Source organism: Chelon labrosus, assembly GCF_963514085.1.
Source record: "Chelon labrosus genome assembly, chromosome: 6".
In the NCBI taxonomy this organism is placed as follows: Eukaryota; Metazoa; Chordata; class Actinopteri; order Mugiliformes; family Mugilidae; genus Chelon; species Chelon labrosus.
In genome coordinates, this window is record NC_140342.1 from 5,055,495 (window position 1) to 5,078,719 (window position 23,225).

Below are 23,225 nucleotides of genomic sequence, written 5' to 3' on the forward strand. Positions count from 1 at the left end.
TTGCATTGTTTATACAATATGTGACAGCATGCCAACCTTTTTAGGCACAGACTGATAAATGTACTCATAAAAGTCAGAAATCTGACTCCGTTATTTTGTCTGAATTTTAGTAAAAACTTCTGCACTGTGTTAATAAAAGCCATCAAGCCGGCTCATTGCGCTTGGGTGACATCTAGTGGTGAAAATGGCGCATAATCACGTGTTGTTGCTATGAGAATGTCCTGACCGCTAGCTGACAACCATGAAGTAAAACAAGCTTTACATCATTTTGATACGTGCGCTGACGTCAACCACAATCGCAGCTTGAAGTAAAAACTAACCTGAAATGTTTACACATAGATAGCTAGCGGTCATCGCTGCATACTGTTGACTAACCGGACTCTTGTGGAGCAGGGCTGCTTTAGCAGCCAGTCAAGATGGACACCGCTGAGGAAGGTAGCTAATGTTGAAACTTGATTACCCTAATTGTTAACGTTCGGTTGTTAAATCCCACTCTTAACACAATTGCATGTGTCACAGCGTAAGCCACTATTAAATACAGACAGAGGCAACGAAGTATTTCAGGTTTTTCTTTCAAACTAACAGTTTCACTAGCATTAAAGAAACCGCTAGCCAATTAGCGTTGGCTAGCCAGCTAGCTTACACCCGTTAGCCATCAGCTGTTGTAAATAACACCAGTTGCCGTTTTGCTGACACAAACATTTATGAACAGCACTCGAATTGTGGTGGCAATCATAGACGTTGTAAAGGAAGATATTTTATAAATTGAGCCACACATACAGTAGCTAATTATCAAGTTACAAGTGAAGCGTGTAATAAATATAGCTAACGTAACCGTTATGCCAGCATTACGTATTGTATCATAACAAGCTACGTTTACATGTCGACCAGTCAGCGCTGCGAGCTGATACGGTTCTTTTATGCGCGTATATTCAAGATACTCTACAAAGAATGGAGTTGACTTTATTCTTGGACAGATGTTATGTTACATAACTACCCAATACATTTGATCTGAGCACGAATCAGATAGTTGTAGCTACTGTCCACAGATCTAACACATATAACAGTAGGCAGTGATATAGTTACTAAAAAGGACTCGGGGTTTCCTTACTGGAGTCATGCCCCTGCATCCTGGGCTAAGTATAGTCACTTTATTTAAATCTTCCAGTGACACAGGTAATCCAAGGATTATAGTTTGCCCTAGTCCGACATGTCCTGTTTTGTTCACTACAATCACTTACAGTACTAAAATCATCACAAATGTATCAGATCCTCAAATCCTGGCTCATCACAAGAATGTTCTGCAGAACGTTTGCTTGCAGTTGTAATTGTTTTTAAATTCATGTCTATGACGTGCCACTAAGTGTGGATTAAGAAATGAAAAGAGAAGAAATGGATTTCACGGTTAATCATATGGAATGTTGCAGGACCCAAGGCTGGGCCAGCTTAAGTTGTTGTGTGTTGCTTTTACAGCGGACATTTGTCGGGTATGTCGGTCAGAGGGGACCCAGGACAAACCGCTCTACCACCCTTGTGTTTGCACTGGCAGCATCAAATTTATCCACCAGGAATGGTAGGTCCAACAGTGAGAAAATCAATGACTGAAGCATTGTTGCGATTCAGTTTCTGTTGCCTTTAATGTTAAGTCTTTAGTATACCTAGATCACACACACACATTTTCGGGAGGCCAGCAAGTGCTCACAAGGTCATGAAAGAAGACAGAGTGCAAGTTTCATTGTACATAAAGAGTAAACTCCTCCTGTTTGCCATTGTTTTTACAGCTTACTGCAGTGGTTAAAACACAGCAGAAAAGAATACTGTGAATTATGCAAGCACCGGTTTGCATTTACACCAAGTAAGTCCCTCGTTTTCCAGTGACTCAGTTCACTACATTAGCAGTGCATTCAGTTGTTTTGAGCTCCTGTGATTAATTGTAGCTGTCTCTTTCTCTCAACTTCCGCATAACTCTTTTGATCAGTCTACTCTCCAGACATGCCGTCTCGCCTGCCCGTGCAGGATATCTTTGCTGGGCTAGTCACCAGTATTGGAACAGCCATCAGATACTGGTTCCACTACACACTGGTGGCATTTGCCTGGTTAGGTGTGGTACCTCTCACAGCATGTAAGTCACATCTTGCAGCTTATACTTACTTTTATTATCCCTAAATCTGACAGTTGTTTTCTTTGTCATTTGATTAGTCTTTGATTCGGTCAATAATATTTCAAAAAAAGAGAGAAAAATGACAAAGCGAAGCAGCAATCCTCATATTTAAGAAGCTGGAACCGTGATGACAGAATGGCAGTTTTAGAAACAGGCATTAAAACACACAGATAACAGTAACTGTTGCCAGTGAATTTTCTTTCCATTGAATAAATAAGACAAAATGTAATCATCGGTAATCTTCATATCGCACATACCCCCGACATGTTTCTCACATTGTATGTTAGATGTATGTCATACAGATTCAGAAAACTTTATTTTTCTCCAGGGGGCAATTTAAGGCACAAGTGAGCAGCTTAACGTGCAAGTACAGACATTTTAAGGAGCAAAAGAAAAACAGAAATAGAACAAGATAGAAAATACAAAATATATACGTTACCATGCCATAAATGTTATGACTATCCAAGATGTCCATGGAGAATGTAAACACACTGTATAAGTAAAGTGACTAAAGTGCAAATGTAAACAGTAAACAGTAGTTACAATGTTTTAATGTTTTAAGTAGTTCTACAAGTTCTACTTTCTTTAAAAAAAGTGAAAAATCCAGTCTGAAACAAAAAACCATTGGATTTTCAAACCTTTGATCAGACAAAACCCAGAAGCCATCATCTTGGGTTTAACAAAGTTGCAACTGTGAGATTCTCAGCCTTTTTGATGTTTCCTATACCAAATGATTAATCAAAAATAATTAGTCATCCTCAGTTTTCATCCACAAATGACTGAATAATTTAACTAAGCTTGCACTGTCTTAGTTTGACACTTCTGGCAAACACTTATAATTGGAAACCTTTTTGACAGTTAAGGCACGTAGCAACGGGAAACATCCAAGGACACTCTAGGTCAGCTTGCAACAGTGTCTTAATTTCTGCGCTCGCTTATCAAGAGCTGGTTTGCCTAATAACCTGACTTGCCACAAGTCCTTAGAATTGACTGCCTGTCAGTTTTCTGTCCAAGGTTAAATTTATCACTCATGCTCAAAATAAATGTGTTAGTTCTGCAATAAATATGCAATATAACACGCGTTGGTATGCGTTGGGTAAAACGATTCTCGTGGTGTTGAGAGTGATGCAGTTTTCTATGTCTGCTTTCCTCACAGGTCGTATCTACAAGTGTTTATTTACTGGCTCCGTGAGCTCTCTCCTTACCCTGCCATTAGATATGCTATCAACGTAAGTCTCTGGTCTTGGTCTTGGCCCTTCCTTTTCATACCTGTCATATTGCTTTATATTGTTTGTCTTTGTGTGTTTCCATATAGCGTGAACTTCATGTCATGTAGACTTGAGTTGTTAGAATCAGTGGTTTCCAACATGTTCATCCGACATAACTCCACAGCCCTGTCAGATAAACTCCATCACACTTTCATAGAGACCACCTATACATTTACATTGTTTTTGCCACAGTTAATGTATAATAATGGTCTGTCTATTGGCAACCTTGATATTTCTGGGGAGGTGTCATCATTATTTACACTCTGTGATTCGCATTTTAACCAGTTTTCATACACGGCTGTAACACGTAGGGTCTAGGAGTGACTCTGAAATTAGTTTAACTGTGACCTCTGGCAAATACCCCTGGTTGGGATTCACTGGTCTAAATAATTGTTGGTGGTTCAAATGTCTTTAGAGGTCAAAATGTGTTATTTTCTAATTAACTCCTTCCATTTAGGTGTTATTTTTGTCTCTTTGTTCAGCTGCCTGTAAAGTTGTAATCATTGGAGTGGTTGTTAAAATACAGCGGGGAAACAACACAATGTCTCTTCCTTGCAGGCAAAACCTGCTTGCTGACTGCCTCCAGGGCTGTTTTGTGGTCACGTGCACGCTGTGTGCCTTCATCAGCCTGGTGTGGCTCAGAGAACAAATTGTCCATGGTGGTGCCCCTCAGTGGTTAGAGCAGAATCAACCTCCTCTGGTTCCCAACCAACCCAACGGCCCTGCACCTGCAAATGAGGTGAGCACAGTTTATGAATAAATAGGTCCCTTGTTTTTCTTGTTTTTTTTTTCTGGAGTGGGACATATAATGATGTACTAAAGCCTATCAACTTTGCCTTGGATTTTACCACTGATCCACTCTGGCATAGTTGGCAGAGTGGATCAGTGGTTGCCGTTTAGAATTACGTAATGCTCCCACTTTTTTTTAGTTTGCTTGTTTACTCTTAAAGTAAAGTTACTTAAAACTGGACATTTTTTTTTACCACAAGTGGTTTGATTAAAAGTCGTTGTTTTTTGAATGGTGAGTAATGTTAGACAAAGAAGAAAGACAGTTACAGATACCGACAAGTGCTTTGATCAGTTCTCACATGTCTTTTTTTGAATGAGAAATGCATTTCAGGACTGAATTATCTTTTCAAATGACAAAGCGGGTACTGATGTATTTTTTTCCTCATGTTGTAAGTTTAAGGAATTAAACGCCAAGCTGTGCTTGGTTACTACCAAAAACAAAGCCAAGCAAAACTAAGTGTGATTAATGAGCAAATAAAAACGGATAAAAACAAAATGTCAAGCTCACTATGACCTAGCAGTCAACAATTTTTGACAATTACTCAAGAATTTATGACACAATTTATGACAGAATTTCACACAAAAGTCTGTTAGGAGTCCACCTTCTCTACTTCCCCTCCCTGAATAATAACCAGGACAGTCACTGCAAAATGTAATGAATCTTTACATCAGTCGTTTATATTCTTGTAAAAATAGTAACTTTTGAAGTTACGAATGCACCTAACTGACATCAGAGAACGACCACCAATGAAGGCTGACTGTGACGTCGCCTCAATTCAACTGCATTTGTATGAAAAGGTTGCAATAAAAGTTGTTGGCTACTGACACCAATGTTATTCGCCAGCAAATTACACTTCATACCAGCAGGCGGCAGTAGTTTGTACACGTTTTGTACACGAGTCTGGATAGAAAATGCAACTTGAGTGGTGGAAGTATACTACCGCCACATAAATTCTGGTTATGTCATGGCTCTGCAGGGTCCAGGTGGTAACGGTGCCGTCAACGCACAGGCTGCTGCAGATGCCGCAGCTGCCCAGAACCCTGCAGACGTCGCTCCAGACAGGCTGGCACCGGCCAACCCTCATGAAGCCGGCAACAACGGAGAGGAGGCTGAACTGGATGATGATGAAAATGATGACGATGGGGAGGATGATGATGATGATGAGGAGGAGGAGGATGAGGAAGGCAGGGAAGAAGATGCTATTGATGCCAATAATGCAGGGCAAGGTCAGTCATCATTAAAACAGTGGTGAAGTTTGGTTCATTTTGAAATAGGAGAAAATACTCACAGCTCAACTGAAGGGAAGTGACAGTCTTCTTTTTGGGTATACAGCTGTTGTATTGTTGTGTTTATGTGGCTGGTAAATTATTGCTTCAAGAAGACTGAGTACATGTGAAGATTTGTGTGAACTTTCTTTTCCAATCCAACATTACATAGCAATGGAACCATGAAAGAATGCTTTCACAGGACATAGTGGTTGTTCCTTACAGTCAATGTTGTGTCTGCTTTCCAGAAGATTTGAACTGGAATGCCCTGGAGTGGGACCGTGCAGCGGAAGAGCTGACCTGGGAAAGGGTAGGAAACTCTATTTTTTTATTCTTTGTGCTCTATAAAGTGGTGTGATGTAGCTAGGGCATGATGCTAAAAGAGTGAAGTGTAAAGCCGAAATTATGCTTCCGCGTTGACACAGCGCGTCCGTGCGTACGGACCTATTACGGACCTATTGCGTCCTTGCGGACCCCCGTGCGTCCTACGCAAGGGCCAGACGCGCACCTCCCAAAAATCCTCGACGCGCGTCGAGGCGACGCAACAGCAACGCAGCAGCAACGCAGCAGCAACGCAGCAGCAACGCAGCGGCATTGGCTGTGATTGGTCCGCTAACTACATCCGCTGGAGACCGCTTTTCCGGTTTCCACTCATAAACATAATTGTCTCCTTTGTCGTGTCCTAATTTGCGATAGAAGTATTTCTTCCTCTGCTTGAATAATTTGGAGCTCCAACGCCAGTCTCTCTGTCTCGGTGTCCATCGTTCACTGTGACTACGGCAAAAGCCGGAAGGTAAATAACGAGGCGAGATAGTCACAAGAGTGTCGGTCGGTCGGTCACAAAAAACCATAGCGCCCTCTACCGGTGTGGCATGCATTTCGACACGTAAACCCCACGCAGAACCATCACGGTCTCACACTGCGTCCAAGCAACTGCGTGGCCATTGCGTGGCCATTGCGTGACCATTGCGTGATCACTACGCGGAAGCATAATTCAACCTTAAGGAGGGTACCAGTCAGACGGCAGAGAAATCTGGGCTAAAGGCCTACATGAGAGGAAGTGTGTAGTGTGCATACATAGTCGTCTTAATTCCTGCCTCTAGGGATTCTGTTTGTAGCTGACCTGCGGTAGAATCAATAAATGTTTTCTTCCTTTTATTAGCAGGTGTCACATGTCTTTTTAAGAGTTGATTATAACATAGCCCTCTATTTGTGTTGCAGATGCTAGGACTGGATGGTTCTCTAGTTTTCCTGGTAAATATACACTCTCTTTCTGATGCTACTCCCTTACACAGTTTCAAATATGAATCACCAGAAGTTTATGAATTAAAATGGTTTGTCCTTCCTTTCAACATTAAAACTTATATTTGGACGTTAAAAAAATATGGCCTGTCTGAAATCAGAAGTTACAGTCTTCAATTGCAACAAGCAATTTGAAGTATTTTGCCTTGTGAAATCACTACCAAAGATGAAACCTTTTAAAAATCAGCTGCCCTATTCTACAACATAACTGAGGATTCACCTGCCTGCCTGCTACTCTAGTGAGGCAATGGCAACACAACAGAATGCAATGGAAATGGTTGGTGCCACATTATTTGTACAACCTCACCTGACTGCTTACTGATTCCTCCAGAAGAGAAAGCCCTTAGAAATCACTCACTGAAACATTAACATGGAGTGATATGAAGTACAATGATGTTGTTTTGGAATGTTTTTCAGGAAAATTACAGAAGTATTAGGCTTTCAAATTAATTCCATAGTTCATTTGAAAAGGTGGCATAATACACCCCTAACCTTCAATGCAGCTGTATTTCCACAAATGTCTTATATTAACAGAGGCTCTTGTTGTGTGTTTTGTCTAGGAGCATGTCTTCTGGGTGGTGTCTCTCAACACACTCTTCATCCTGGTCTTTGGTAAATCAAACTCAATCTACATGGATTAGATTTGAGGCTTTCTGTGTCTTATGCTACCAAGAGTTAGCCCTTACACAGTTTAAACATGGTTGTCATGGAAAGTCTGAGACAGTCCCTCTTAAACTTCACTATACTATGAGCTTTAACATGAGACTGTTTTTGTTCCTCTAGCTTTTTGCCCATATCACATTGGCCATTTCTCAGTGGTTGGACTGGGCTTCGAGGACTATGTAAGTGCTTGTACTCTTTGAATTCCGCAGCAATATTTAAGTTTGGCCTGCATTGATGGAATGTATTTGATGATGCAGGTCAAAGCTTCACACTTTGATGGCCTCATCACCACCGTCCTGGGGTACATCCTCCTGGCTGGAGCGCTCATTGTCTGCCATGTATCCTCTACATATTACAAATGACATGTTATAAAGGATGCCCTGTGGCCATAGTGTGTAGCTGTTGAATGAGTTATGTAATTTGTGTTCAGATGTGTTATATACAGTATAGTTTATATTTAAAATGTATATAACGTTTGTCTATTATTATGAATCTGATTTTGTCTTGCAGTTTTACATTACCTATTAGTGACGTATAAAAGGTCTGTGTACTTTATCTAGAATAAATCTTACTTTTGATGGTACTGAGTTTGACTAGGACTCTCGCCTGCTTATGTCAAATTATATGTGTCCTATTAGTCCTTAACTGTGCCTTCTTTAGGCATTGGCTTCTTTAGTGAAGTTCCAGCGATCCAGACGCCTCCTGGGTGTCTGCTACATCGTCGTCAAGGTAAGCTAGAGAGAAGCAGCTCTGATGTATTCTCAGTAATTTCTTCTTATTTTGTGTTTATCAGACTAGCAAAGCTCGGTGGAAACAGTAATTAGGAAAATTATAATTGCATGAAAACAGCAACTAAATTGCAAGCGTTTTTTATATGATGCAGGTGTCCCTGCTGGTTGTCATGGAGATAGGCTTGTTCCCGCTGATTTGTGGTTGGTGGCTCGATATTTGTTCACTGGTAAGGCAAACATGCAGAGTGAAGTCAGTTGATCTCTTTGGCACGGCCACATACTGGCCTGTAATGACTAACCAAACAGAATTCAGTCGTGATGATGATGATGATGATGATGTGTGTGCAAATTTGATCAAGAAACAAAATGCTACTAATAACTGCACTAATTTCTTAAAACATACAGTGATTTGTCCATTTGTATTAAAAAAGAAATCCTTTTCTTTATTACAGGAGATGTTTGATGCAACACTGAAGGACAGGGAGCAGAGTTTTGACACCGCTCCTGGTACCACCATGTTCCTCCACTGGCTGGTTGGTATGGTCTACGTCTTTTACTTCGCCTCCTTCATCCTTCTGCTCAGAGAGGTAAATGAAAATCAAAGAGGTCACCATCAAGTCACATTCATGTAAAATAAAAGGAAAAAGAAAAAAACTCACGAAGCATGGTATGTAAAGTCTTAAGATGTATCGTGTCTGTGTGAAGGTGCTTCGGCCAGGTGTGCTGTGGTTCCTGAGGAACTTGAATGATCCAGACTTCAACCCAGTCCAGGAGATGATCCACCTCCCCATCTACCGACACCTCCGGAGGTTTATACTCTCTGTGGTTAGTCAAATATCCTCCTGCTTTATTCTTAGCCAGACTCTGAGAATAAAGAAACAACAAAACTCACGTTTCTGTTTAATACTAAATACAGGTGTTTTCACGTCATGTCAAGGGAAATACACACATTTTCAAAAACAAAACAAATGGATTTAAGCACATAAATCAAACAAGCATACTTTTTGTTAATAGTTCTCATTAAACTACAGTGATGTGCTCAGACTTCACAGATATGAGTTATTTTTTGCTTAATCTGTTCCCAATGCAAAGGCTTTGATCCCTTTAATAAAATTTAATTCATTTCTCAAATTTTATGTGGAAGCAGAAATCTTAGATATGTCACGGCCCGCACAAATAAAACCAAAGCCATCTGAAAGGCTAGTTACCAATAGAGCACAGGTATTTTCCAACTAAAATACTGCACTTAAGTGGCAGATGGTGGTGATGCTTTGCTGCAGGAGGGACTGGTGCACTTCAGGCAATAGATGGCATCATGAGTAAGGGAGGTTATGTGGCTTTATTTAAGAAAAATGTCAAGACGTCAGCCAGGAATTTAAAGCTTGGTTGCAAATGGGTCCTCCAAATCCAGCTCTGTTAGGAAGAATGGACCAAAATTCCTGCATCTGATTGTAAGAAACCTTTGGAAGGTTACCCAAAGTGGTTGACACAAGTTAAACTGGTAAAATGCAGCGTGACCAAATACTAACTGTGGCTGTGATAAAAGAAATAAAAGCAATAAATAAATGAAATAAATCTTTCCCTTTACTATTATTCTGACATTTCACACTCTTAAAAGAAAGTAGAGCTCTTGATTGACCGAAGACATGGAGTTGTTAATAGGGGTTGAACGGCGGATTTTTTTTTTAAAGTCGACTAATATCTGGTGAAAGTTGAGTCAACTAGTCAGTGACGTCACACATAAAAACACAGTAGAAAGTAACGCTTTGCAACAATGAAATCTATATTCTTGACCTGAAGTGTCTCACACAAAAGAAGCTACGGAGGCTTTTCTGCAAGGTAATTGAAGCTTAAACAGGGGATACTGTTGTCCATAGCCAACACACCGTTCCTCTGCTAGCATTAGCAGATGCCTTTTCAGATGAGTGTGCATTGCAGTAGTACATTTGTTGTAGTTCAGTTCACTTACATGTTCTGCATGTCACATTAGAATAAGCTTCATCTTTAGTGAAGTAATTCCAAACACTTGATGAACCGTTGCTAGTTTGCTGCAATGACCCACTGGGCTACTCACCTCTCTTCTCCATGTTGCTATTGAAATGTTATCATAAACTTCCTGTTTAAGCGTCATGGCACAGCAGTAAAGTCGACGAGTCGACCTATTTCGAACTAGTATTAGCTGCTAAAACTAGGATTACTTGTGCTGACTCAACTGCAAGCACACATGTCAACTGGTTAAATTAGTTGCAGGTTGGTGGCGCTGCAGGCACCTTTTAGGGACGGTACACAGCATGTTTTGAACACTCTAATTTAGCGTAAACATGACAAGCAGTCCTGACATTTCCATGTAGAAATATTGTGGATGGCTAGAACCAGGGATACTAGGAAGAATTTACCATTTTTCTCTCAGTGTAATGTCAGACATCCTCTTGTATCGGTTGATCTGAACACTTATATTAACAACATATGTTTGTCATTTGTAATTTGACCCTGTATTTCTCTTTAAGGGATATTTAGCAAGTCAGCTAATGTTGGTGTGTGATAGTTTTTTTTTGCCTGTGTTTATTTCCAGGTGGTGTTTGGCTCCATAGTCCTGCTGATGCTCTGGCTACCTATCAGAATCATTAAACTCCTCTTTCCGACCTTCCTTCCCTACAATGTCATGCTTTACAGGTACGCTAAATAAACACCATCCACTCACGGAAAGCTAAAGATGATGTGAGATATAACCGAAACAGAAAGCTCCTAGTGATAGTGAGCTACTATCTGTATTGACATGTATATTATAAAGTGAACGTGAATTCTGCTTGTGCAGCGATGCCCCGGTCAGCGAGCTGTCATTGGAGCTGCTGTTACTCCAGGTTGTTCTGCCGGCGTTGCTGGAGCAGGGCCACACTCGCCAGTGGCTCAAACGCCTCGTCCACGCCTGGACATTCACAGCTGGATACGTCCTGTAAGGCTGAAAATGCACACACACACAAACACACAATAGAACAAACACTTATTATTTTAAATAAACAGGTACAATGTATACATTAGTTTACTTTCTTTTTATGGCAGTCTTCATCTTTATCATTTGGTTTACTTGTCAGAGTCATAAACAGAGTAATGAAAGAAAAATAATTGCTCAAATGGCTGTCCCACAGTGACCTTCATTCATACCTGCTGGGGGACTACGAAGACGATGACAATCAGCCAAATAACCCACCCGGTCACCACAATAACAACAACAACCGCATCCCTGGTCTAGGGGAGGGGCTTCATGCGGCCCATCAAGCCATCCTACAGCAGGGTGGTCCAGTTGGATTCCGGCCGTACCACAGGCCCATCAACTTCCCTCTGAAGGTGACTGACAACTGCACAGTTAATCATATCAGAGCCACAGCAATTTCGCCTGTCATCATATTAAAAATTGTCGTTTTGTGTGTCTTTTTGTTTTAGATCGTCCTGCTGATTGTCTTGATGTGTGTGACGCTGTTGTTAGCTAGTCTGATCTGCCTTACGTTGCCAGGTAAGCCACGAGCAGGCATCGTCTGCGTTTTACCTTTCCACTTCCCTTATCTCAGTTATAGATGTGGCCCTTTTTTTACGTCTCTCCACCTTACTCTGTCCTCTTCCCGTCGCACAGTGTGTGTTGGTCGTTGGATGATGTCCTTCTGGATGGGCAGCGCTATGGTTCATGAGCTGTACACAGCAGCCAGTGGTCTGTATGTCTGCTGGCTGGCCATTCGAGCAGCCACAGTGATGCTCTCCTGGATGCCACAGGGACGGACGGTCATCATGTTCAAAGTCAACGAGTGGACTCTGATGGTAATGTTATTGTGGTCAGCCAGTGGAAAAACTATAGCCCCCTGTGTGATATGTTGTATTTTAATGTGTATCTGCTTGGGGTGGATGTGATGTCTTGTTGAGAACAGATCCTTAAGACCGTGGTGGTAGCTGTGATGTTAGCTGGGGTGATTCCTCTGCTGTTGGGTCTGCTGTTTGAGCTGGTCATTGTTGCTCCTCTCAGAGTCCCCCTGGACCAGACGCCTCTCTTCTACCCCTGGCAGGTAGGTCTGTGTGTGTATATGAGAGATTAAACTATACATATTAGGCCTGGCTATCACTGCTGATTTCCTGAATCGATTCAGTATCTCTTCATTTAGAGATTTTTCAGTTTCGAAAACAAATTTACATACAGGTTGGTGTATTTCTGCAATACTTTACGTCTAGTTTCACATTTTAAATCCAATCAGCTTCCAGGCCTGACAGTGCTCTCGGAGTTGGAGCTTCCGTCACGTTTTAGATCTCACTTACATGGGCTAATCTCGCAAGATTTATCATGTAAAACCAGTCTTGCGAGACTGCAGAGAGATTTCTAATGTGAAGATTCAGGAATGGCATGTACTTAAACTCTATCCATCATGTCAGATCTTTTTGATTTATGTTGACATTTCCTGAGCAATATCAGTTATTTATTTGATTTTCTTGCTACATTTACCACTTGAGACCAGTGGCATATTTCTTTAAATTAAAATAACTTCTGTAATATTTTGTAATATCTAATCTAAAAAAAGAAAATCTGAATTTTGTGCCTTCTTAAGGAGGTGTGCACGTCACTATAAAACTGGACAGATGAAATTTGATTGTATTTTTACTACTGCTCTGTGTGTGCGCAGGACTGGGCCTTGGGCGTTCTTCATGCTAAAATCATTGCTGCTATAACACTGATGGGCCCTCAGTGGTGGCTCAAGACTGTCATTGAGCAGGTGAGCCTCAAACTGTTTAAGTTAATTCAGTCAACAAGAACAAAACAGAAACACTGTTACTTGATGCATATGCTTTCCAAATTTAGTTTATAATTGAGGAGAATATCAACTGAGCTGCATAGGAATGAAGGGAGACATATCAGTATCGCTCTCTCCTCCAGGTGTATGCCAACGGTATCAGAAATATCGACCTCCATTTCATTGTGCGAAGGCTGGCTGCCCCAGTCATCTGTGTCCTGCTGCTGTCTCTCTGTGTGCCCTACACCATCTCTAAAGGTGTTACACCACTGCTGGGTAAGTTTGAATGCGTCTATGTTCAGCATGGTCACTTTCTGGGACCTTATTTATGTGACAACAAGCATAAGGTTTTAAGATAGTGGAGGAAAAGTGTTTATGATAGACGGAAGCTTTTCCGTCATTGCCATTGAAATTCAATTGCATAAAAGCAGCATAAAAATAATGTCTTGTGATGGACACTATCATTGGTTAGTGGGAAATAAACAAAAGGATTTATTAACTAAATAATCAATTTTGCAGCCTTGCCTGGACAGACATTGTATTTCTTAGAAACACCAAAGCCGACAATAGTCCCAGTATGGAAGCCAAACAGTGAACTGCTGTGGACGGTGTCAGCTTCAAAAAGCCACCAGACTCCATTGAGAAAAACAGTCATTTTACCTTACAGAGCAGCAGGTTTACAGCTGTGTAACTTTGTTGTTTTAACACGATAAGCCAGGTCTGAACTTATACATAATATTACATGGTATCATCCAAACTGAAGCAGTAGTAAACCAGGAAAATTTACAATTTATCCTTAATGTGTAATTTTGTGCTACTAAACATCAGCTTTTATTTGTTACCTATTTTCTCTTGGTAATTGCCAACATAAGAATGCATGCAGAGCTTCACTAATTTGGACACAGGGCTCATTTGGGAAATGCTTTTTATGCAAAGCCTACCTACGGCACCAATTCAGTGTTTTTGATGTTGACTTGGACAAGAGCTGCATTTAAACAAGTAGTCAATTAGGACTTCCAAGCCCTTGTGGGAATAAACATTTGAGCTGTTGTTGAAACCAAAGTGTAGCTGATTGTATTTGTCTTCCCTGAATCGTGCCAAATTATTTGCTTTTTGCTATCCCCATCTGCTGTCACCCTCTCTACTTGGGTTCATCAGTTCCTAAGGCCAGGACATCGCTGACAAACGCACTCATGAAGAGCAGATTCTGTTGCTGTGCTTACTTTCTCTTTGTCTCTCATTCTTTGCAGGAGTGCAGCCAGAGATGCAGATACTGGTGGACAGGAGAATCTATCCGTTTCTGCTGATGGTAGTCATGCTGCTGGCCATTCTGTTCTTTCAGATACGACAGTTCAAACGTCTCTACGAACACATCAAAAATGACAAGTCAGTAGACCCAGAACATTTCCAGTGTGAACTTTCATATGAAAACCACAAGTTCTGTTTGACCCCAGTCTACCTGTTTACCAGTTATTACAGTCAGTGGTAAAAATGTAAAAACTGGTTTGATGTCAGTCAGTATTGGTCAGTATTTCATAAAAGCCTTTTTAAAAAGCATAGTTTATTTATTAGCTGGCAACAGTGGATGAGTATGAGGGTATTATTACAGGTAATTCCACATAGTTCAGCTTTTTTTGTGACATGATCTGAGTGCTAGCTGTAACATATGCACTGAAAGTTCGCTGGTTATCAATCACAGTAGCCAGAACTCACTGTCTGCAGCCCAGAGTGAGGATAGCAATTTTGAGTAACTTAAAATGAGCTTTTAGAAAAGTATTATGTCTATTAATGTGTAGAAAGACTATAAGAATTGCTTTACTGAAGGATTTCTATCAGAAAGATAGAAATTCTTATTAATTTTGAAAAATAGATTTTCAAATTTGAAAAATACGTTTTCAAAAGCTCTCCTTTGGCCATACTTCCTGTAGTAACAGACCAGGAACTTAATGTTCAGTTTTAGTAACAACATTTTATTAAAAAGAAACCCCAAATGTCAGTCCATATAAAAAAGAAAATAAGATAAGAAATAAAAAATCCCTTATGACAAGTGCAACATATTTATAACTGACCTGACCATTAAAAGCAGGAGTTATTTTTTTTAACATCAGATTACATGTTAACTAACTGTAGTCAAGTTTGTTAGAATATTGATTATTTGCCTTATAATTCACTATTGCACAATATCAGTGTGTCAAGGGTGTGCATACTCTCAGTTGACTATGCCTTTAAACAGCTTAGAAAATTCCAGAAATGCATGTTGTGTCTTAAAAAGCTTCTTCTAGGCTGATTGAACTCCAAACTCAGTTCCTCTTTGTGTGATATCGTGGTAAAACCAAAAGAAATCGGACAGGAAACCTTAGAAGCAAAAAAAGACTCTGGTCCTCCACTTGTCTCATTCATCCTTGGGAGTCATTTTGAAATGCCTGAAGTTACCAAGGTTGTCTATACAAACAAAACGCTACAAGTACAAACACAATGGGACCATGCAGGAGACATGTATTCTCTGCTAGAGACAAAAAGTACAAATCAATCCCAGAACAGCAGCAAAGGACCTGGTGAAGACACTGAAAGAAACACACAAATATATTCTGTTCACAGCCTAATGAGTCTTGTATTGACCTACCTTTAAAGGCTGCCCAGCAAGGCAGAAGCTGCTGTACAAAGGGACAAAGATCCACTAGTCTCATACAACAAATATGGAACTGTGACTACAATGACTGTACAATGACTGTGGTGTTGCTGCAGGAGCAACTGATCATGAGGAAGGGAGATTATGTTGATTTACTTAAGCAACATGTCAGGACGTCAGCCAGGAAGTTAAAGCAAATGGGTCTTCCAAATGAATAGTAACCCCAAACATATGTCCTTCTATTTGCCGTTCAGGAAATAGAACTTAGCTTAGCTTTAAAAACTCACCTGGTACAAGTGAACGTTCTTCACAGTGACAAATAAGACTTATCAGCATGTGAGGTGTCATACTTTTAGTGGTATGAACTTCTGTTCCTTCAATATTGGTGAACTATGTTGTTTTCCTTTCCTCCTCCAGGTACCTGGTTGGGCAGAGGTTGGTGAACTACGAACGTAAGACAGGCAGGAGCACGCCCACCTCCTCTTACAGCACCCCCTCATAGAGCCGACACCGCTGACGAGGGATCAGTGGAGCTGACTCATCCTGCACGTCACCAGGAGCCACCGTTGGCCCCTGCGGTGAAACCTTTTAGTTTTCTCGCTTTGTGGCTGTCAGGTTCAAACACAACCTTTAAACTGTTTACTGCAGCCTAGTCCTTTTATTCACCTACATCTACCACAGTCACAGCTTGGGAGACGTATATGTAGAAGAGTGAAGACAAAAAAACAGTCAAGACTCTCAGAGGGAAAATTAGAATCTCTGAACAACGTTGCTAAACCTTGAATACCTGCAAATACTGTCGGCATGGCTGAAACTCCCTGACTGTCTGTCCTGTTAACTGTGTCCATGTTTTATCCCCAACACAGCTGATGTTTTACTTTATTTTTCTACGGTTTGGTCAAGTCAGTTGAGCGTTGCTTTTACCTCAGACTGTGCTTCCCTTAGGATGTTTTTTGTGAAATGCTGTCTAGGTCTCACAGACCCTATTCCGAACTATGGAGGAGATATTTGGAAAGTCATGGGAAGGCCTCTGTGTTATTGTTCTCGTTGCTGTTTTTTTTTTTTTTCTCAAATGACACCTTTAATTAAATTTAGGTTGTCAGTGATAAGGAGGGACATAGAAGATGTAGCAATCAGATTTTTTTTTCTTTTTAGATGTTTTTATTAGAGGAGTTTTCATTGATTTTTAGTGTTATATTTCTGGAGTGAGCTAGATAGTACTCTGAGGATTCCTTTGAACTAAAGATGTAGGAAAATAGAAGGAGAGGATATTTTTATTTTATTTTATTTTTTTTGCCCCTGCCTAGAACAGGTTTCCTTTTTTTCATTGTGAGTTTTAACAACTGGGCTGTGTTCTACCCTCCTGAGTTTTTATTTTATTTTTTTGGTTCCACTTGTTTTATATCAAAGTGAATACACTTTCGTGCGAGGCGAGGTCCTCAACCTGGAAAAAGTCAAAAAGTCAGTTTCAGCTGTGTCTTTTTTAACATTTGAATCATATTTTTTTGGCATAAACGGCAGCGTTTCAAGTTGTTTTTGCTAATGCCTTTATCCTTAAAACACTAAAACTGGCAAATATCCTACTGAGCAGCAAAGCACACACAAGCATGCCAGCCAAAGAAGATAAACTGTTTGTGAGGTTAAACTGCTTATTTACAGCGGGTAAAATACATATGGAACAAATCACTTTTTGTCCTCAGTAGATACATTTCTAAAGGTGCTATTGACATGACATTTTTACTGTATGTTGGTAACAACCCAAGTAATCCACACATGCAAAGAAATCAAACCATAGATGTCCATAAATTAAGCTATGTATAATAATGTGAAATGACACAGTATTGAAAAAACTTGCTGAAATGTATTTAACACTTCGTATAAAAGCCTTTATTGGTAATGACCGCTTCAAGATGCCTCCTGCGTGGAGAAACTAGTCTCATTGCTCAGGTGTACATTTGGCCCATTCTTCCACACGAACACTCTTCAAATCTTAAACGCTCCATGGGCCTCTTCTGTGAACTCCGACCTTTAGTTCTTTCCGTAGATTCTCAGAAACCAATTGAGAGTTTCCTTGGCTGTGTGTTTAGGATCATGGCCTTGCTGAAATGACCACCCTTGTTCCATCCTCATCATCCTGGTAGATGGCAGCAGATTTTTAATCAAGAATGTCTGGGTACACTTTGCCATTATTCCTTCCTTTAATGATAAGAAGTTTGCACGTGCCATATGCTGAAAGACAGCCCCACCCCATGATGTCCCCACCTCCAAACTTCACTGTTGGTGTGGTGGTTTTGGGGTGATGTGCAGTGCCATTTGACCTCCAAACATGGCGGGCATTATGGCATCCAAAGAGTGTGTCACCTGAGCAGACTATATTCTCCCAGTATTTCACAGGCTTGTCCAAATGTTGTACACCAAACTTTAAACGTGAACGTTCATACAGGCCACAGCGGTTGAGTGCGTTACTTATTGTTTTCTTTGAAACAGTTCTACCTGCTAGTTCGCGGTCTTTCCGAAGCTCTAGACACGTGGCCCTGACTGGTAGATTTCAGCTAGTGTCTTGCCTCTTTCCATGCTTTTTTGCATCTCCCTTTCTTCATGTGTTCAACACTTTTCCCCTGTGTCATTTCACATTATTATACATAACTTATGGGCGTCTATGGTTTGCATGTGTGGATTGCATGGGCTGTTACACTGTTACTGACATCCGATGAAGATTTCGTGTCAGTAGCACCTTTAGAAACTTATTTACTGAGAACCTTGGTGATCAATACTTATTTCACCTGCTGTATATACTTTAAAAATGTCAGAAAATCTGGGTTTTGCTGGGATAGAATTTTGATCACGTACTGTAGACCATATAGAAGGCTGATTTACGGTGAGCTAAGTCCCAGAACACACACATAATGCTCTCACATCGAGAGAGCCATTAAAGAGAGAGACAGTGCTGGTAAAACAACTATATGGATTTATTGACAGTCCACTGGGCCACTGATGTGAAGGACCACCGGGGTTTTTCTCAGTATGCCCAATGATCAGTACACTACTGCAACAAACCATTGCTGCTCTTCTCAGTGCTTTCCTTTATCTTCCTCTCACTGGTTTAGTTCAAGAAAACACCCGTTTGTTTTATCGGCAATACAGTAACCCTTCTACAAAAAGCATAGTCAGGCTGGATGGAGGTTCAAACCAGGGAGACCATTTATGAATTAGCAGGTTTACTGTGGACGGGACAAATTGGACTAACAGCCTCCCTTTAAAATGTGCTTGTGTTACACTCTTTAGATTAACTTATGTCTTGAAATATTTATTCTGAACATAAGAAATGACTGTGAACCGGCTTGTAGTCACCAATACCTGTCTGCATTCTCAATGCTCAGGAAACAACGGCTGAAGAAAATTATATAAACAACAAAACACTGATTTACGCTGGTAAATGTGACTCTCAATGTGAACTAAGCCAAAACCTTTTTAAACTAACAACTGCCTGCCAGGGCCAGCTTGTTCCTGTAATGAGAGCACAGACTACGGGATAAATACTGGATTTCCTCCAGCTTCCATGTTTACTTGTACCCTCTGCGGTGCTCTGGCTCTGTCAGTCATGTCGTGACACGTCTCATCTTATTATCAGTAACTGGACAGATTTGGGGATATGCTCATACATTCTTTTGTGTTAAATGACAAACTGCATGCCGATTTCCTGACCAATCATAGCTCTCTCACCTGCGTGATGGCAGTGGGTCGGGAACAGACTTATGCAAACAATGGTATCTGAAGCGGTGTGTTTTAAACCGACTGTCCTGCGTTTGATTCGGTCTTCAAAATGAATTGTGGAATTTATTGCTTGCTTTATTGTCGCAACACTTCACCATCCTCACAGTTACGCTCTGTCGTCCTGTCCATCATCATCACCGAACATGTAGTTGTTGTACGAGTCGAGAAAAGTAGGTGACAGGATAGTCTTTTTGTTGGGGCATCATGGGATGCTGCAGCTTGATGAGCTAAGGCAGTTGTTGGGCTCGATACTCCTTCAGTTTTGCCAACTAAAGTATACGGCAAGTTTGCGCTGCAAAGTTGTTCATCAGTTAGTTGTTAGTCAATAATTTCACCAGTACGAAGGAAAACTGTTGCATAACTAACAGAAATAACAACGCTAACATGAGCTTGACCAATTTAGACTCGGGGAGAAAAAGATACTGGAATAGTTTTGACCCGTGATGAATTAACATGCTCTTTACCCTGGAAGGAACATTTCAATTTCTCATGCGCTGTTGAGCTGAAACTGACTCAAAAAGACTCTTTAAAATCAAGTATCTACCTTCTCACTGCTGGGCCAGGTCTTTGAGCTGATGTTCTGAGTTTAGAGCCAACTGACTCGGCACAGTGTCCTCAAGTAATAACTTGAATATTCACTAAATATGTCAGGATCAGGCTGATGACCAACAGGGGACCAGAGAAAAACTAAATATTGATGTACACCAACAGTCGTCGTACCTCTGCATGCTCGGTATAGATGTGCATGAAGTGAGCACGGTGTAAACCAGCAAACACTGGACTGCCTGTAGAAACACAGCACGATAGAGAAATAATCACTCTAACGGTCATTTAGTGTTTCAATTTAACTTTAGTTTACAAATGTACAGTTTAAGGAGGTAGTTCAACTTTCTGTGAATACTTAAACTCTGCTTTGCTGCTGTGATTTAGACACGATTGTGTCTGTTTGGTCAACATGCAGCGAGGCAAAGACTGGAAGCAGCTCGAAGGACTGTCCCAATGAACCACCTCCCAGCATCTGTGAAGCTAACTATTATCGTGTTACATCTCGTCTGTTTTATAGACTGACATGGTCACATACTGGAAGTAGGTCACTGACCGTCGCCTGCCTGTCTGCCTCAAGACTGTAGGAAGTGTACTCGTATAACTTGTAGCAAGAACGTGAAGAAGCAGGTTTCCCCAAAATGTCCCATTTCACTTTGTACTACACCTGTAGTCCCAGAAGCACTGTGTGCATGTGAATGTGAAATCCAGGTGTTGTGCTCCCAGTGTCTCACTTGTGTGACCACATTGTGCCCTCTGTTCTGCTACTGTAGTAAAATGTCAAAAGTCCCTCATCTCACATTTCAAAGATTTAGTTGTCAGAAGGCCCAGTACTAGAACCAGTTAATGAAATGAAAGATTTAAAAAGTTCAAAGGGAGTTCTTTTCCTGAGAGAAACAAGCCCCAGCCGTTCTTTAAATACTTCTTGTTGCCAGTGAAAATGTTCTGATGGCTTCCACAGTCCTATAAGAAAAGTTCAAATAATGGTCATGTTTTTATTTTATTATTTTTTCATGCAAATGTTGTGATGTGCTGCACTTTATACCACAGTCTGCAATCATTTCAGAATCCATTGTTAACAGTCATCACAGCTTGATTAGTATGTTTATAATCCCCCCCCCCCCCCATTGAGACTGAGAGATGTCAGTATTTTTTAAAAGAAGGTTTGCATTGTTTTTTTCACACTGAATTATTAGGAGTTTAATAAATATAAACTGCTTTTTTTGTTGGAATGGATTGTGAATTACGACAGTCGCAGTGCTGCTGCTGCTGCTGCTGAGTGGAACGCTCACTTTATATATGATGCTATACAGTGACCTTTTAGTATCTGTGAACTGAGCAGGGACACTTTGAATTTTGGTGTTGAATTTCAATTTCTAGAAGCAAATGATTTCTATTTTTATATGTGCAAACAAAGCATTGGCATGTACTGTAACATAAAGGTGTGTTCTTAAATGTTGGTTCAGTCCTATGGAACGACAATAAATAGCTGGAAAGATTCCTTGAGTGCAGTTTCTTCTTCATGCTGCAGACAGCGCGCATGCATAAATGTCATCTTCACTTTTTTTCCTTGTAAATCACAAGGTAAATATACCTCCACAACCAAATACAGAATACAGTGTCACACGTCCCTGTCTGTTTATCTAAAATGTCCAATATCAATATGACATCACTTAAAACAACATCAAACACCCAGTTCAGTCATAGTTTTTGATAAAATCCCAGATCTAATTTGGGCTCATGTCTGGTACAGCTGTAAGTGCCTCTCTGGCAAACAGGCCATGGAGTTATTCCTGCTAAAGCCAATTACCTTTCTGCTAATGCACAGTCTTAACAGTTAGTCCGAGTACAGATTAGGAGGATATGCAGCGGAAACAAGATTTTCCCCTGTCAAACTGAACCTGATTCTTCCAAACTGTGCTCCATTATCACAAGCACAAAGGGATCAACTTTTTTTATGGCGATCAAATCATGTAGTAAGCGCCTTTTAAGGAGCTCCAGAGAGATTACTGTCAAAAAGTCTTTTCTCTGGCACAGGTTGCTACTTTGCACATGAGTTTGTTTTACATCTACAGGAAATTATTTTACCTTCTTGGAAGTGAAAGGCAAGATTTCAGATAAATGCTATGCCTTGTATGTTGGGTCAGTGTGAACTGTGCCATCATTTTTGGCAAACCTTAGCAGTCTGACATACTTGGCATCACCAGTGGACTGGTGACATACTTAGGGAGTTAATCCTTAACAGTATGGTATACCTGATCTGACTGACTCCGTGTAAAGCAGACTGATTCACAAACTAGTCACAGGAATCACTTGGGAAAAAATACTGAAGTTAGTTAAATTCTGATCTCAAAATGTTGAAAGGCAGAAAGACTAGAGCAGAATTCGGGGCACTTCCTGAGTCACTGGTCTTGGGCAAGAGAAAGCCCGAAAGTTCAGCTGCATCACTGTGCTCCTCTGACTTGAGATTGACATTATGGTAGCCATACATTGTTCTTGTTCTTTGAAGCCTGAATTCCATTCCCACATGTTTTCATGTGTGGCCTGTGTTGCCAGACTTAACTTTCACTAACAGTCGATTTTCTCAAACGTGTTGTAGGGCCTTCTGAAGGTTGTGGTGATGTTCCTTCTCTGAGCACCACACATCGAACAGGCTATCAAGATAAACTAAGACCTGTAAATCTAATGATAGGATTTTCAAGTACATTATACACATGTAATCCCCTGTGTGTATACAGTAGCACTTCATCATCCTGCAACACCTGCTGGACCTATCTTAGAGACAGACTTCCCTCCACCTAGGTTTGTCAGAAATATCTTCAACTTAGTCAAGAGGTGTGTGTATGTTTCAACTGCCTGGTCTATTTACGCCAACCAGCCCCAACATTATGGACACTGACAGGAGAAGTGAATAACAACTGACCATCTTGTGACAATTCAATGTTCTGCTGGGAAACTTTTGGACTTTGCATTCATGTGGATGTTACTTAGACATGTAGCACCCACCTAGACCAGACCAAGCACTCCCACCCCATAGCAATGACACTCATTGATGGCAGCAGCCATCCCCAGCAGGATGCAGCCTGACACACACACAAAAAACATTTAGGAACAACATGAAAGACCATGAAGAACAGCACAAGGTGTTGACCTGGCCTCCAAATTCACTGATCAAGTATCTGTGGGATGATCCACAGAGGCCCCTCCCCTCAACCCATAGGACCCAAAGGCCCCCACTAACAACATTCTGTTGCCAGACACCACAGGACACCCTCAGAAGGCCCATGTCCATTCTCTGATGAGTCACAACTGTTTTGGAGGCACAAGGGA

General features: G+C 40.8%; 1 protein-coding gene across 4 annotated transcripts; it reads left to right on the forward strand.

The window, feature by feature from the left end:
* The first annotated feature begins 297 nt into the window (after positions 1–297).
* On the forward strand, positions 298–21,494 carry LOC311489825 (E3 ubiquitin-protein ligase MARCHF6-like). 4 transcript variants are annotated; one of them, XM_084547119.1, is made up of 26 exons: positions 298–435; positions 1,474–1,573; positions 1,782–1,855; positions 1,979–2,122; positions 3,318–3,390; positions 3,988–4,168; positions 5,196–5,445; positions 5,733–5,794; positions 6,706–6,738; positions 7,347–7,398; positions 7,570–7,628; positions 7,707–7,787; positions 8,110–8,178; positions 8,333–8,407; positions 8,633–8,767; positions 8,886–9,005; positions 10,753–10,853; positions 10,996–11,133; positions 11,327–11,525; positions 11,622–11,691; positions 11,809–11,990; positions 12,098–12,232; positions 12,842–12,931; positions 13,093–13,225; positions 14,200–14,335; positions 15,996–21,494. In XM_084547119.1, the coding sequence occupies exons 1-26, from the start codon at positions 417–419 to the stop codon at positions 16,078–16,080; spliced, it is 2,796 nt and encodes a 931-aa protein (XP_084403245.1). In that variant the 5' UTR covers positions 298–416; the 3' UTR covers positions 16,081–21,494. The 4 variants fall into 4 exon arrangements, with proteins under 4 accessions (XP_084403245.1, XP_084403246.1, XP_084403243.1 ...); XM_084547120.1 differs by having other exon boundaries at positions 8,636–8,767; XM_084547117.1 differs by having other exon boundaries at positions 8,333–8,767.
* Positions 21,495–23,225: the final 1,731 nt, after the last annotated feature.

What these genes read in the sequence shown, in the direction of transcription:
- LOC311489825 (XM_084547117.1), top strand. An exon ending in TGTGGTACCTCTCACAGCAT is followed by an intron (nt 2,123 to 3,317) that starts GTAAGTCACATC and finishes CTTTCCTCACAG; the next exon opens with GTCGTATCTACAAGTGTTTA. An exon ending in AGGTGTTACACCACTGCTGG is followed by an intron (nt 13,226 to 14,199) that starts GTAAGTTTGAAT and finishes CATTCTTTGCAG; the next exon opens with GAGTGCAGCCAGAGATGCAG.